A 16983-nucleotide genomic window follows, 5' to 3' on the forward strand; every position below is an offset into this window, starting at 1 on the left:
AGATTGCAAAACACTGGTTATAAGGATGCCCAGGGAACTTAGTGAAGATCTCAGCAGCATAAAAAAGATACAGTCAGAAACAAAGGATACACTAATTGAAATAAAGAACAATTTACAGGGAAACAACAGTAGAATGGATGAAGCTGAGAATCAAATAAATGATTTGGAACATAAGGAAGCAAAACACAACCACTTAGAACAAGAAAAAAAAAGAATCCAAAAAAATGAGGATAGCATAAACAGGCTCTAGGGCAAGTTTAAGAGTTCCAACATTTGCCTCATAGGTGTGCCAGAAGGAGAAGAGCAAGAAATTGGAAATCTATCCAAAAAAAAATAGTCAAAGAAAACTTCCCTAATTTGGTGAAGGAAATAGACATGAAAGTCCAGGAAAAGCAGAGTCCCGATTATGATGGATGCAAAGAGGCCCACTCCAAGACACATCATTATTAAAGGGCCAAAGGTTAAAGATAGAGAAACTCTTAAAAGCAAGAGAAAAGAAGTTAGTTACCAGAAGGTTGCCAGATGAGACGGGGGAAGGAGAGAATGAGTGAACAGGTGAGGGATGAAGAAGCACGAATAGGTAGTTACAGAATAGCCACGGGATGTAAAGCACAGTATAGGAAGTGGAGAAGCGGAAGAATGTATGCGCATGACCCGTGGACATGAACAATGGTGGGACAACTGCTTGAGGGGGTGGAGGGGGATCCTGGGTGGAGGGGGGCAAAGGGGGAAAATCAGGACAACTGTAATAGCATAATCAGTAAAATACATTTAAGATAAATAAAAACAAGCTCCTTGACACACAAACCCAGCTCCAGCCTCTTTGCTCTTCCCCTCAGCAGCAGCCCCGTGGAGCCTTTGTCTATAGTCCCCTCGTCTTGGCCTGCTCACCCCTTCTCTCCTCCAGTTCTGAGGTGTTGCTTCCTGGGGGAAGCCCTCCTTGATGCCTCTGGCCAGGCCTAGTCCCCTTGTCATTTTCTCCCACAGGACCCGGCTTTTCTTCGAAGCAGGGTTTATCCTTACCTGTGATTGTCCCAAGTTCTCTGACCAGAGCTAAAAGCCCACAGGCCAGGAAGCCAGAGGCCCAGTTTGGCCCCCTGTGCTCTGTGCATAGGAACCACCGGGGCAGGCAGCATGGGTAAGACTAGTGGCAGGCATGATGTAATGAGCCCCTGTGCTCTGCGTGTAGGAACCACTGGGGCAGGCAGCATTTTAAGACTAGTGGCAGGTGTGATGTAATGACTGAGCGCCTACTGGGCACCCTCAGAATCGTGCTGCTCCTTTGGCCTTCCCACCTATCAGAGAGGGTAATATTGTTGCTGATTTTGCAAATGAAGAAACTAAGGCTGAGAGAGGTTAACTCACTTGCCTAAAGCCACACAGCTGAGAGCAGAGGAGCAGGTATTAGAACCCAGATATGGCTGCCATGGGCCAGGAACCGACCTTCAGCTTTGCGCTGCAGCAGGGCAGCTTAATCGTGGCCTTGGCCACGCATGGCAGGACTCCTTCCTGCGCTGACTTTGGTTTCTGCCCTGTCCCCACACCCTCCCCACCCGGCCCAGCTGCCTGAGTCGGAAACTCCTCCGGCCTGATTCTGAGGTCCCAGCAGGTCCAGCGCGCTGGAAGTCTGGGTTTGAAGCTCCACGACAACCTCGGAAAGGATGTCACAGCCCAGCTTTTCCTGAAAAGACAGAGGGGAAGCTTCTGGCCACGCAGGAAATATCCAGATCCTGCTGTCGCACCATCCTCTCAATTCCAGGGCCTCTCTACTTCCCTCAAAAGCCTCAGCTCAGAGCCATCAGGAGACCTAGGTTCAAATCCCAGCTCTGCCTCTTTCTACCTGGGTGGCCTCAGGGGAATCAGCCTCTCTGAGCCTCTGTTTCCAGGAAATGGGGACACAAACAGCACCAATTTCTTAAGGTGGCTGTTAAAAACTAAAATAAGATTCTCAGTGGGAATGTGCCCAGCCACCACTAGCTGCATAGACACCTATTAAATCTGAGGATGACAATGGCCTTTGTTTTTGTAATTAAAAAAAAAAAGCTTTATAAGGCAAATCAGACAAACTTGTTTTTTGAAAAACAAAAAAAATTTATTTCTGTAAACTGTTTGAGTGCAGATGTTCACAACCCCAACACAGCACAGATTTCCTCCCCACAAACAAAACAAACAAGGAAAAAGAGAAAGAGAACAATATAAAATATGCTCATGAAGAACCAAGCCAATCTCATCTTTCTTTGAAAAAAATAATAATAACCCTCTGAATGCATGGTGCAGACGCAGGATCAAAACCACAGGTGTTCTGGTCCCCACCCCCCCCCCCCCCACCCCAAGGCCAAGGCCAAGGCTGGGCGCCGCTGCACACCCAGCAAAGGTGGCAGAGAGGACCTCTGGCCCGAGAGGCCCCTGCTGTCAGCAGAGGACCCGAAAGTAAAGAACCAGTTCCCAGTTCTGCCTGCGTTCCTGTTGCGCACCCGGGCCTCTCTCCCTACCGTTCTCGTCCCTTGGGGAGCCTCTGAACTGACCCTGAAAGACTCCCTCTGTCGAGTCTGGACTCAGACCTTCCCCCCACTCCGTGCCGTAGTGGGACTCCAATCAAAGGGTGGGAAAGCAAACGCCAGGCAACTTTTAAGGCAAGTTTTCTCTCTTCCCTTTCGGTCTGAGTCAGGCCTACACCTCTCACCACCAAGCACCATCTCTGCAGCTTAGGCAACTCTGAATGAGGTGGGGGAGGGGCCCTGGAGCACATTCCAGGAGGTCTGAGCCTGACATGCGGGGCGAACGTGTGTGCTCATGCCGGCCGCCGGCAATAGCGTGGCTCCGGGCACAGCTGCCTCCTCAGCACTGGGCGAGTGGGAGAGCTGAGGAAAACCAAGACGGCAGCACTGGCGTGGGCTCCAGAGCAACACGAGGCTGCGGCAGAGGAGGCCAGGCAGGCTAGCAGAAATGCCAGGGAAAGGGGTCACCACGGGAGGTGCCTCAGATCTGACGATGTCACCGCAGGAGGCACCAAGATCTGATCTTGGCATCACAATGATTTTTCTTCAGAACAAGAAAGGGGGGCGGGGGGGGGGACAAAAGAGAAAGAAGGTAAAAAAGAAAGATGTTCCATGAGCTTTGCGAGATAGGACATATCAGGACTCAGGAGGGAAGCAGGGCAGGGGAGCTGGGTCGCAGACGGGGTGGTGGGTTGTTGCCTCTCATTGCGTCTCCTCTCCCTGATGGGCTGGTAGCTGAAGCCGAGGTCCCCTCCCCCGGAGAGCAGGCAAATGACTTTGGCAAGGGGCAGGGGGAGGGCTGGGGTTACTCGGTCTGGGCGTCGTAATTGGCTCCTCCAGCCTTCTTGAGCTCATTCTTGATGAAATCTTCATCCAGCTCCTTCCGATCACTGATCACAAACTCTTTAGCGAAATTCTGCAAGAACAAAATAAAACAGAGTTCCTGGTGAGAAGGGACAGGATCTACGCATTGCTCAGGCAACACACCAGGAAGTCTCGGCACCTAAAATGCTAAGAAATGATCAAAATAAAAATCTTGTGGCAAAATAGTTTGGCAGAAAAAAAAAATGACTAAAGATCAGGAAATGGGTAAAGTCAAGGTACTGTGTCGTCCCAAGGCCACGGAGATAGGCCAACATCAGATGTGGGTTTGAATTCCGGCTCTGTCATTTCCTGACTATGTTACTTTGGACAAGTTGCTCCAACTTTCTGTGCCTCAGTTGCCCCATTTGTGAAAAGCCACCATTAGGAGAATAATAGGAGATAAGATTAGAAAGGAAGGCTGTTATGCTAGTAAATGTTTAACACCAGGCTCTCAAAAAGAGAGAGTGAGGGAGAGAGAGAGCAGAGAGAAGCCCTGATTTCTAGCTTTTGCCCATTTCCATGGTGTAAATATCCCTGTGGTGGTTGATTTCAATCTACCAACATGACATCACTGTCCATGGAGTTGGAAAGAGACACGTGATTGGCTCTCACGACCTGGTATAAGCTAGCCCCCGGCCCCCGTCACAATGGGGCAGGGTTTCCAGTCCCAGGTCCGAGTGATCAGCCCAGGCACCGAGTGCACGAAGCATGTCCTGAGCTCTCAGCCACATGCAGCTACCTGTGGGCAGAGGTTTGTATTCACTTAACAAACGTCATGCCATGTGACAGGGCTTCAGTGATATGCTCAACTCGGGTACTGTGCCCTCTTCGGGTGCACGTATCAACCACAAACCTCCACAGGCCAGGCACACACGAGGCACTTGGTAAACACCTGTGGCATGAATGAGTGAAGCAGGTGATCTGGCTTATCAGATAATTCTGAGCCATGAGGAATCGACAGCTATTTTAACATGTGGATCATAAGACTTTAATAAACAAAATAAACCTGAGAGTGGTGGCAGATACAGAAAATTTTACCAAAATATAAATAACAAGTCTGAAAATCAGAAAATCAACCTCATGAACAAACTCCACAAGGACATAACATCAATAATGACAACCATTTATTACACACCTGTGTGTGCCAGATGCCGCCACACATTGGCAAACTTAATTCTTAAAACCCTGTACTAAACCCCAACAGATCTCCTAGAGATCTACCCAAGCAAAACGAAAGCATGCATCTGCACACTGACACACAAATGCTCCTAGCAGCACTATTCATAACAGCCGAAGAGTGGAAACAATTCAAATGTCCATCGACAGATGAACAGATAAGCAAAATATGATCTGTCCGCACAATGGAATACTACTCAGCCATGAAAAGAATGAAGTGTTGATTCATGCTACAACATGGATGAACCTCAAGGCCATCACAGTAAATGAAAGAAGCCAGCCATGAAAGAGCACGTAGTGGAGAATTCCACTCATATAAAATGTCCATAAGAGGCAAATCCACGGGGACAGGAAGTATTGACCAGGTAAGTGGCTGCCAGGGGCTGGAGGGGGAACAGGGAATGACTACTAAAGTGCCTGAGGTTTCTGGGGGGTGATGAAAATATCGGGAACGAAACAGAGGTGGTGGTAGCACAGCACTGTGAATGTACTAAGTGCCACTGGATTGTCTATTTTAAAATGGTTCATTTTATGTTATGTGAGTTTTACTTCAATTCAAAAAAAAAACATGAATACAAACATAAGTCACCATCCCTCCAAGCAGAATGACTAAGCCAGGAGAGCACTCAAGATCAAGTTTTACAGTATCAACACAAACCATTTGCCATGCCAAGCCACTAAGAATATGAACAGGGAGGGAGGAGGGGGAGGTTACTGTTTATCATGCAGCTAGTATGGGCCAGGCACTGCCTCACACCTTCTCTCACTTAACCCTCCCTCAGTATATTAGCTTTTTGTTCGTGATAAGACCCGAGAGTTGGGCTTGGCGTGATTGTGTAACTCGCCCCGGATGACTAAACATTGTTTCTATTCCCCCCTGCGCTGCCCCGGGTCTGTGCACATCCTCAGTGCGAGCGAACCCTAGCTGGATGAAAGGGCCAGAAAGGAGAACTGGGAATGAGTGTGTTTCTCAACCCAGGGCCCCAGTGGCACGGAGGAAGGGCAGAGGGCAGACTCGGGAGAAGGAAGCCCAAAGTCTCGCTGCCAGCAATGGCTATATATGGCAATCTAGAGCAATAAGGACGGACACTCCTGTGTGTGTGGATTAGCCATTAGAAGGTTTAGATTAAGAAGTAAGTTTGATAAGGGCTAAGAAGTCTATAGGGAGCACACAGTCCAACCTAAATCACAGGTATATGGGAAATCAAAGTATGGCCGAAATGAGGAACCAAACAGGATAAAAGAGACTAATGAAAACAATAAATAAATGCAAATGAACAAAACTACCTTTTAAAAAAGGCTGTCTCAAACTCCAAAAAAAGCAACCCCAAACCCGATGCTATATACCAGAGGCATGTTTAAAACCAGGAAATTAGCAACAAATTATTCTACCAAACAAAAGTACCTAGAAAAGCAAACTTATCCACCCCGTACTACGGGGACCAGCACCCAAAGGGCAGATGGGAGGTGACGGCCACGCAGGGGCAGTCCCAGGAGGCCTCACAGGCCTCCCCACACCCGGGATGCGCACGCACCCTCAGGGGCTTCAAAACTGAGTCGATTCTTCCCCTCAGGATGTGGACTCTTCGAAAGTCCCCAAAAGGTCTGATTCATCCTAAAACCCAACTCAAAAAGATCCTCACATTTCTCCACCACCAGCAGTCCTCGCAAAGTGGGCCTTGGACTTGGCAATGGAGACGCCAGCGCCCCCACACATGGACTTCATTGTGTGTTTTTAAAAAGAGGCAGAGCCCTGGCCACATGGCTCGGTCAGTTGGAGTGGCATCCCATACACCAAAAGGCTGTGGGTTCGATCCCTGGTCAGAGCACATGCAGGAGGCGACCCACTGATGTTGCTCTGTCTCTCTTTCTCCCTTCCTCTCTCTCTAAAATCAATAAGCATGTCCTTGGGTGAAGATTTAAAATAAATAAGTTAATTAATTAAAAGAGATAGATATGAGCCAAAAGGGGCCTGTGGACAGCCAGACCCTGACCTGGGGGCAAGACCTGAGACCTGCAGAAGCCTGCAAGGACTTACCCACACTAAAAAGCACAAGAACACGTCTGCAAAGTGCCGCCAGCTCCCCACCACGCTCACACCTCCACACCCTCAGCCACTGCCCCCGACACTCTCAGGGAGCCGTCAAATGGCGACCGGGGCAGATGTAGGGAACACTACTCAAGAGACGGTTCCTTACTAGGGAGGGGACTGTCAGGCCCCAGGACGACACTAACATGTCGAGAACTTCAAGTTTTCCAGGAACCCCTTTTGAGGAAAGCTAAAGAGAAACAGGTGACATTGATTGTAAAAATACTTTGTCTAACTCTCTATATTTAAAATATTGCCACTTTAACGTGATCAGTGTATAAAATCATCAACGAGCTCTTCTACCTCCTTCCCTCCGCACCGAGTCTCCCAGAGCCAGAGCGCCCTGTACTCATGCGTCACACAGCAGGACGGCAACCACAGGTGGCTGGTGACAGTGCCGGTCTAGGCAGAACAGGAGCGATTCTGAAAGACTACTGTGCTCAGTCACGGGGAATCTTTAGTCATAAAACACCAGAGCCGACCCCAGTGGGGTAGGGGGGCCCTTCCGAGGGCTGGGAACATGCCAGGTCTTGATCTGGGTGGCGGTTTCACAGGTGTGCACAAGAATTCAAAACTGTAAGATTCAAATTTTATCAATCTGTACACCTAAGATTCATGCATTTTCCTCTATGTAAATTACACTTTCATTAACAAAAAGAGAGGGGAGGGGGTGGAGCTGAAAGAGCCTTCGAAACCCTGGCAGTCACTACCTCATTTGATGGAGAAGCAACTACAAGAGACCGAGAGGCAGGGATCGGTTCCCCCGGGGCCCAGGGCAGCCTCCAGGCAGGGGCCCGGGGTGAGGCCTGGCCTTGGTCTGTCTCACATCCTCTCTGCTTTGCAACCCACCTCCCGGGCTGCACCCGACTGCCTGGCCCGCCATGTCAGCATGTCAAAGCTGCCTAAGCCAAACGTCACACACTTCTAAGCCAAAGGAGCCTGTCTGGTTCTAGAAAGATCTTTGTCATGTCCGGGAATGCTGTGTCCCTGGCTAACAGCTTTCAGGCAGGGTCTCACCCTTTTCTGCTACAGCAGGGCTTGTCAAAGGAAGAGTCCCCATCCAGCTAAATATGACTCCAAGATGGTTCGGAAACGCACACCAACCAAGTTCAGGACACGTTTTGTCCCTGTGACTTTTCTCAAGTGCACATATGCTCACACTTCAGAGATGTGAGACAGACACCAGCCTCCTTCCGAGGAAGGCAACTCTAGAGAAGGAGCAGGGTTAGGAACCGGGACTCTGTACACAGTCAAGAATCTATTCGCAAGGCCGGTTTCAAAGTGCACAAATATTTTCCTATTCTTCATTTTAAATCATCTCATTTTTTAAGCAGCTCCCAAATGCCTGAGTTGAAACCCCAGCTTCAGTTCTAAAGCATGCTGGAAGTAGATTTGGGCCAAAGACAAATAGGGACAATTGTCCGTGTGCATCTCCAGCAGCCTTACTGGCCTGCCCTGAGCCTTAGTTTCCTCACCTGCAAATGGGGACAATCAGAGGACCCACATCCCAGGGCTGCTGTGAGGATCTGATGAGTGTGCAAAGCACCAGGGCACTCTGCAAGCGTGCCAGTCCGCTTAGAGTAAGTGCTCAAGGATGAGTACATGATATTTGAAATGACCCCAGGTTCGCCTTCATTCTGCAGATTGTTAGCAGGGTCTAAGCTATACAGGAGTTTTCTGAACCACACGGCATGCAGGCACAGGGAGTGGCTGGCTCCTCTTCTCTCACCCCACGCTGATGTCTCCATCCCCACCACTGATTTTGTTAACGAAAGGAAGACTGGGGAGTGCCACCTCCCTGCCCGTGCAGAGAGAAGATGCCAAGTCCAGCTGCACGCCCAGAACCAGGGGGCAGGGTTCAGCCACCGGAAGACAGGGACAGGGTCTGTTGAGAAGATCTGTCAGGTCTTCTACTTAGAACATTAGGTCTAAGTGGGTGGCTAGAGAATGTGGGGGGAGGTCGGGGAAGGAATTAAAATGAGTGGGGAGGCTTTGACAGATGCATCTGTGATGTCAGCAATGCACATTTCTACAAAGCGGAGCCAGGTAGGAAGCATGACCTTCATTGTATCCAAAGACAATATGAGCTAATGCAATTCATTCTTCCAGCAAACACATGCTTACCGAACACCTATTATATGTCCGGCACTTGTTAAGTCCTCAGAAGTCAAAATTCTGGTTCTTAGGGGTCTCTCTGAGAGCAGAAGAAGAGAACTCAGGGGCTCTACAGTGCCCTGAAGGAAGCAGTCAATGGCTCAGGGCCCTGGTTTCCGTCTCCGTGAAAGCATGCTGGACAACTGGTTCTCCGGGACCTTTTCCCACCAGTCACCCATGGATTTGCACCCAGAGCACGTAGAATTGGACACCAGAATCCAAGGGGCAATGGGGAAAAGTGGCACAGAAAAGTCAACTTTGGGATCAGAGTTTGGCTTTCTACAGGAAAGCTGCATACTCGTGGCAGGCCTGTCCCAAACCCCTGCAGAACAGTGCAGGGGACGGACTCTCTCCTCCCACGTGTGAGAGGTGGAGCAGGGGTGGACCTGTCCACATGCTGTCCACAAAAATGTATTTTTCCCTGAGTGGGCAAAGACTGTATTATAAACCAAAGACCTCGGTGTGCTGAAGAAAAGCAATCGGACCCCAGCAGCTGGAACAAGAGCCGGATGGAAAAGCGCAGCATCAGACCTGCTGGGCATTCAGCTGCCAACCCCTCCTGGGCCTCCTACACGTCCCTCCTACAACTGTTCCGAAGTGCTTCAAAGAGCAAGGTCTGAAAAATCCTTCCAGCAAGGTGTAATTTACTCAGAAAGAACAAGTTCTTACAATAGGCATGAGTCATCGCAGAAAAGCGAAAAACAAACATCAAAATGCTGTGGTCTCGTGTTTGACAGATTTGGTAACAAAGGCATCTGCGTCACCACCATAGTTCAGCAATGATGAGACCCGACTTCACCAAGGAGAGAACAAAGGACAGGAGAGGGGCATGCAGTCCCATTTCTGATGGGCACAGGGTAACCATCCGGTGCAGAAGGAGAGCAGAGGACGTGACACCCTAAAGTATGGTGTGGGTAGCTCTGGGCCACAAACGGGCAGCCGTCCATATGCCTCACATCCTCACCCTGCAGGGCCACCCACCTCAGTAGCATTCGGGGGACTGCTTGGAATCTGACTCCACCTAGCCTGATTTCTGACTATGGCTCCAGCTATGGGAGGCTGTTTCCCCCATTCCAAGAATGGGGAAAATATTCGCACCTTTCTCCTCCTATATCTTTGGAAGACATCACAAATCAATTATGTACCTTCCCACTAAATTCAGACTTAACCTTCAAATCCTCTTAACCCAGAGCTCTAACTAGCCCCTGCTAGCAATCAGTTGATAAGCAAGATTAAATCCAAGTTTAGGCCTTCCATTTCTATCCAGTCCAATTTGTACCTAGCATTTCTTGTTCCCTAGCCATGCCCACTTTGGGGAACTTTTCCCAAAGCAATAATTCAGCAGATTTTTTAAATTTCTTATTTATTTTTTAAAAGATTTTACTTATTTATTTTTAGAGAGAGGGGAAGGGAAGGAGAAAGAGAGGGAGAGAAACATCAATGTGTGGTTGCCTCTCATGAGCCCCCCACCAAGGGACCTGGCCTGCAACCCAGGCATGTGCTCTGACTAGGAATTGAACCTGCAGCCTTTTGGTTTGCAGGCCCACGCTCAATCCACTGAGCCACACCAGCCAGGGTCAACAGATTTTTTTAAAGGACAACTCATAGTCACAGATGTTCACTGTCGGTAAATACCGAACTATTTTCACTTTCAACAGAAGTTGAATAAATAAGTAAATAGTACCTACAGTGAACACTGTATATATATATATACAGTACCTTATTTAGTTTTTACAATTCCATGAGGTATATTATGACCCCAAATTTTCAGAGAGCTTGGTTAAAAGAACTGTGGAGCACAGAGCCGGCCGCAGGGCTCTGACTGGCCAGCCCCCTGTTAAAGGGGTCTCCCATGCCCCACCATCTGACTTCCGACTCGACACTCCCCTTGGCTCAAGGACTCATCCCTCCAAACCTTTATCTCCTTCTCTGTGTGTTGGGGGTGCTAACAGCACATGGCTCATGATTAATAAGCCTGGCCCTCCAAACACGCCACCTGGCGTCACCTATCACAGGCTGCCGAGGAGCTCCACACTTGTCATCATCAGGTGGTTGTATTTTACATGGCTCCTGGCCAGGTGGCTCAGTGAGTTAGTGTCATCCTGATACGCCAAGGTTGCCAGTTTGATCGCCAGTCAGGGCACCTACAAGGGTCATCTAATGAATGCATAAAAAATGAGTGGCGAGAGTCAAAATTTCTCTCCCTCTCTCTCTCTAAAAATCAGTCAATAAATAAAATAAAATTTAAAAATTATACATAAATGACACAAGCAACAAAGCCCCATTGCCTGAGCCCAGGCCCAGGCCCAGGTGAGATGCACCAACACGGAGGCCTTTCCTGGCTCTGAGGAGAGCAAGGGCCTTACCGTGAACCACGGGCTTGATGAAGCATAAACACAAACAGCTGAAATCCTCAGGAGAGACACGAGGAGTCGTGGACAGTCCCCGAGTGCTGGGTGACAGCCAATTCTCTGCACGGGGGAGCAGCAGCCCGCAAATCTCGTTAAACGGAGGAGTGCGGATACTCCCAGCGGACCCAGCCAGGGCTCCCCTCTGCTTTCTATTGAAACAGAGTCAGAGCCTTTGGGAACCCCAACCAACGCCCATAGCCCTCCCGGGGTGTAATTGGATCCCATAGTTTAATTCAACCCCAAGGACATTTATGGAAGAGTTACTAGCCTCTGTCTTAGGAATATACAAAGAATAAGACACAGTCTAGAGCCCATGTAATGAGATCCTTTCCTTCATTTTTTGTTGTTGTCTTTTTTCTTGTTAGTAGTACCTGTTATGTGCCTCGTACAGAATAAAGAGTGGCCGTGGCCCCTCCCCTCAAGGTTACTTTCTAGAGACATTTATTTATAATTTATAATTTGTGGAATCTGGATCCTAGTAGAAACACAGATAAAGAAGTAATTAACTCTGACCGAGGCTGGTAGAGTGGGGTAAAGGATTGGGCTTTTGAAGAATGAATAGGAGTTCACCGGTTACCAAAATGGAGAACCTCTTTTCACAGCCATTGTTTTTCTTCAGTCCTTCCGACAGCTCCGTGGAAATTTATATTCTCCTGTTCATGAGTGAGAACAGATTCTAGAGATCAAGTTACTTGCCCAAGGTCCTCAAACTGACAGCTGATGGAGCTGCAGTATCAGCGTGGGCCTCGCTCCCCCTGAGCCCATTATCTTTCTATTGGACACTGTAGCATTTTAAAAAAAATGTTTTTAATCCTCACCCAAGGATACACTTCATTGATTTTAGAGAAAGAAGAAAGGACAGAGAGAGAAACGTCAATCAGGTGCCTCTCATACGTGCCCTGACTGGGAATCGAACTCACAATGTTTCTGGTATACAGACGATACTCCGACCAACTGAGCCAACCAGCCAGGGCTCAGCATTTTTTAAAAAAATAAGCACAAAGCAACCACGTTTAGTGTCCGCTTGAAAAATGTCCTTGGGTAAGGATAAAAAAAATAAAAAGTTTCAACCATAAGTAAAATTGAGAAGCAGTACAATTTTTAAAAAAACATTAAAGGTTTGTTTCCTGCAGAACTTCGCAGAGCCTTTGCTGTGCCGTGTGAGTCTACACAGTAGAGTTTTACTTGGTGCTTCAGGCTTTTGGGGAAGCATGTGATGAGGTGACATGATCGAGTCGGGCCTTTGGGACCAGACAGTCTGGGGTCCGGGCAGAGCTCTGCGTGTCCAAGCACGGGGACCTGGAGCGAGTCACCCAACTCTCCCAGGCCCCAGGCTTGTCATTTATAAAACAGGGATTATGACAGCAATGGTACTGCTTTCAAGAATAAGTGATTTAGCCCTGGCTGGCATAGCTCAGTGGATTGAGCACAGGCTGAGAACCACAGTGTTGCAGGTTCGATTCCCAGTCAGGGTACATGCCTGGGTTGCAGGCCATGACTCCCAGCAACCACACATTGATGTTTCTCTCTCTCTATCTCCCTCCCTTCCCTCTCTAAAAATAAATAAATAAAATCTTTTAAAAAAGTGATCTTTAAAATCTTCAAAAACACGTGAAAGGTCCTTAAAAGTGTCAGACACATGGTAGGGATACAATAAAACCATTGCTACTAATAGTATTACCATACTGGTACACAAAAGTGACTCTCCCGGAGGAATACTGGGTACATCTGGCCCTGAGGGGTGGGATGAGGTCCAGAATTTAAGACAACCCTGCTCCTGGGGTTTAGAAGCCATCAGGTATATATTAAGCTGATAACTGTACACTGTCTCCAATATGTGTGTCCTTCCTTCCTCCATGGCTTCTTGGAGGAAATACTCCGCTCTTTTCCCAGCTCTGAAGGCAGAGATGTCCCCTCTGGTTACTTGGCCCCGTGGACATGCATATATGTTAAAAAATAAATAAAAAGATCACGTGAATAAAGCCATCCTGCAAGGCAAGCCTGATGCATCACTGACCAAGGCTGGCTCCAAATCAAGGCAGCCTGGCCTGGCACAGGCAGGTCTCTAGTGGTGGCAACTGCATTGTCCCCATAATCCCACAGAGGTGACAGAACAATGGGATGAGCCATTTGTCCTCAGCACCAGTCTGGCGCTTCTGTGAGGCAGATGACAGTGGCAGAGAAGCAGCCGTGCGTCCTGTGTGATCATCACATTCCCGGGACTCGAGTCCGGTGTTGCCGTCCTCCTCTAGCCCCACCGGCCTGGCAGCCTATTTCCACCCCCCCTCCCCCACCCCAGCCACTAACGTGACTCAGTTTCTCAGCCTGGCTCTGAACACAGGCCAAGACACCCAAAGTTAAACCTTCTGACTTCTAACTCCTCTGAGCTCCAGCCCAGGACCTGCTGCTTTGCTAGCCCGTGGGTTCAGGGCAAGTGCTGTGCACTGCTCTGGGCTTCAGTTTCTCTATATGCTGATGCACCTGTATGGCAGGCCTCAGGGAAGTACAGGTCATCTGAGGTCAGCACTGGCATGGGTGGGTGAGGCCAGGACCTTGCGTGTTGATATGGCTTTGACTCTGGTCTAAGCCATTTGTAAAGAATTAGGCAACTTGGGTCAAGATTTGTGCCCTACACCCATGGCTCACCATGTGGGCCTACCATCTTTGAAGGAAACAATTCACAGCATACTAAACTGGGCATCACTCTGAGGTCTAAAAGGGACAGCTTGGAATAACTATAACTACTCCTTCTGGGTCTTCACCAAACCCAGTTCTAAACACTTTCTCTAAATAGCAACCCAAAGAAGCAGATACTACATTACCCCTGTTTTGGATCTCAGGGGGGTTGAGGCCCAGAGAGGGTGAGCAGTGTACCCAAGGCCACACAGTAAGTGGTGGAGCTGAAACCAGAACCCACCCCATCTGGTTCCAAAGACTGCACTCCAGACCACCGCACACCCTGTCTTTTTGACCAACAAAGTAAAATAAGGTTCCTTTAAAGGTAAGATGTTGTCAGAGCACCTCTTAAAAAATGCAAAATTTCAGAACATGTCAAAACATAATATGACACAGCAAGTCAACTCACCCGACTCATTTTGTAAGTGGGGAAACAGGGGTCCAGGGGGGAAGAAAGACTTGCTCACAGTCAGGCAGGCAGGAGACCCGCCTTCTTGACTCCACTGTATCCACACCAATCCACATTCTCTACGTTTCACACAGAGGGTAAGGATGTGGGCATACTACCTCTGTTACATTAAAAACCAAGGGTATATTAATAATCTTAGACTAAAAGTCAACCCACTTATTCTTCATGTGGAAATCATGGCAAAAGCTGGGAAAGGGGTCCAGTTCCCAGAACACGGAATCCAGAATGGCTCACCTGCAGGGTCCGTTAGAGGACGTCGGGTCCGAGTGCCCGTTAAACAAAGGGGAAACATACACACACGCCAGGATCGGCCTGATTTCTGTGACTGTCAAAAGACACCACTATGCCAGCAAAACGTACCCTTTGTAACCTAAATGGCTATATTCACAACTGTAGTATAATGTGAGGTTTTATAATACTTTCAGGTAATAAACCTTTTTAAATGCATAGGTGGAAATGCAAAAGGTAATGGTCAAAATATTACATTGCACCTTCGGTTCCAGATGCACCCAAGCGCCCCTCTGGAGGGGACATCTACACTCTCCATCTACATACCAGCATCCCTTTCTTTAAACTGGAATCATGCCAGAGCTGCCAGTCATGAAGCCCCACCTCCTTGTCCCACAGGACGTACATGTGACCTAAGCTGGGCCAATCGGGATCATTTTAAAGGAATGATTGACATTGGGGGAGGAGGGATCAAGACAAGAAGAACCACCATGCCCAGACCATTCTCCCTGATATTCAGAGACCACTTGAGGCCAAACCCTGAGAAAAGAGAGATGAAAGGAAGATCCTGCTTCAGCCCTGGACCCAGCCATACCTAAAGCCAGAAAACCCTGTTTGTACTTCCCAGACAAGAGAGTCAGACAATTTCCCTTTTTGCTGCAATGTAACTGAGTTCACAAACAAAATAATTATAGCCAATACCAGCAACTGAGGGTTCCCACCAAAAAATCATATTTCCCCAAATCACTCTCATTCACCGGCCCGCTTCACCAACCTGAGATGAGTTCTAGATTAAAAGGAAGTCAGCAGGTTGCTATGGGCACAGAGCTTTTTTGGAGGGGTGGTGACATAGTTCTGGTGCTAACAATGGTGGCGATTGCACAACACAGTGAATGTACTTAATGAGACTGAACTGTATGCTTTACCATTTATCAACACAATTCACAAGATTCAAAACACTGCCCTCATTGGACACATCCTGGCAAATGCTCTCTCCTTGCTTGTTCCCTCATCTCCTGGACACTCCCTGGGTTGGCCAACGGAGAGAGCTAACCGAGCGTGGATGGCAGACTCCAGCAGGAGACGCTGGCCATGGGACATGCATTGTTTGCATTGTCCATTCTGCTGTCATAAAAGAACCCCGAGAGCTGGTTAACCATTAAAACCATTTATTGAGTACTTACTATGTCCCAGACATGGTACTAACCCTTTTAGAAGGTAATCTGACAACCCATACCTTTTTATTTTTATTATTTTTTAAATCCTCATCTGAGGGTGTATTTATTGATTTTAGAGAGAGAGGAAGGGAGAGAGAAAAAAAACATCAATTGGTTTTCTCGCATACACACCTCAACCGGGGATCGAACTTACAACCTTGTGTATAGAACAACGCTCTAATCAACTGAGCCACTCAGCCAGGGCTGACAACTCATACCTTTTTAAAGCGATCATCACACCTATTAATTCTGGAGCCCTACCACCTGAAAACATATTCTAAAGAAACAACCCATCGGCAGAGAGGAAGGAGCTGCATGTATGAGACTGGTGGTGAAACAGTATTTATACAGATGAGAATGGGAGGCAAGTCAGGAGGCCAGCAGCCGAGGAACACTCAGGACACTGCAGCCCACCTGGGACAGGGGACAGCCGGCCTCCAGAAAGCGTTCATTGCTGCAGCTTTGCGGTCCCATACTTTATGAAATTATGTTAAGTGGAAAAATAAAACAGAAGCCAGCGAGAGCATGGTTTGCAGGCTGTGTCTGCATCAGTGCACAGAGGTGCTGAGCTCGCCTGCAGAGCTGGTAGGGAGGATGGAAAAATAGGCTGTGATAATGGAATGACAGGAATTTTTTCCTTTCTTCTTATTTTCTTAATAAACGTTTATCTTGGGATAATTTTTGACTTACAGAAAAGTTGCAAGAGACAGTACCAAAAGTTCCCCCATACCCGGCACCCAGTTTCACAATTACGAACCTCTGGTGTCACTGTGGCATGTCTGTCGCAATGAGGAGGCCAGCACTGGCATGGTGCTGTGACTGAACTCCAGCTTCATTCTGATTCCACTGGTTTTTCTGTTCCAGGGTCCAATCCAGGGTGCCACATGGAACACAGCCTATTCGTGCATGTGTTTTGTTTTTTTACAATGTAGTGGCTTTTGGTATAGTCACGGATATGTACAGCCGCCACTATAGTCAATTTTAGACTATTTTCATCGCCTGAAGAAGGAAGCCCCTAACCAATAGCTACCACACCTCCCTCACGTGGGTTTTGAAAAAAATCTTTTTGCAAAATGGAGAACCCTTTGGTAAGAAGAGAACTTTCTCCCTCAGCTCCCTGTCCTTGGTTTTTCTTTCTGGAATTCACATCTTCTTTTCTCACATGCCCACAGGCCCTAGCCTCAACCTTTGAAGTTCCCAA

General features: G+C 48.1%; 1 protein-coding gene across 1 annotated transcript in view; it reads right to left on the reverse strand.

The window, feature by feature from the left end:
* Positions 1-2638: 2638 nt before the first annotated feature.
* Positions 2639-16983, reverse strand: part of COTL1 (coactosin like F-actin binding protein 1) — a 41303-nt gene continuing 26958 nt past the window's right edge. Inside the window, exon 4 of the mRNA XM_028502122.2 lies at positions 2639-3414. Within this exon, the coding sequence (XP_028357923.1) occupies positions 3304-3414 (111 nt within the window). The 3' untranslated portion in view covers positions 2639-3303. The remainder of the gene's footprint in view (positions 3415-16983) is intronic.

Source organism: Phyllostomus discolor, chromosome 12 (genome assembly GCF_004126475.2).
Source record: "Phyllostomus discolor isolate MPI-MPIP mPhyDis1 chromosome 12, mPhyDis1.pri.v3, whole genome shotgun sequence".
NCBI lineage: Eukaryota > Metazoa > Chordata > Mammalia > Chiroptera > Phyllostomidae > Phyllostomus > Phyllostomus discolor.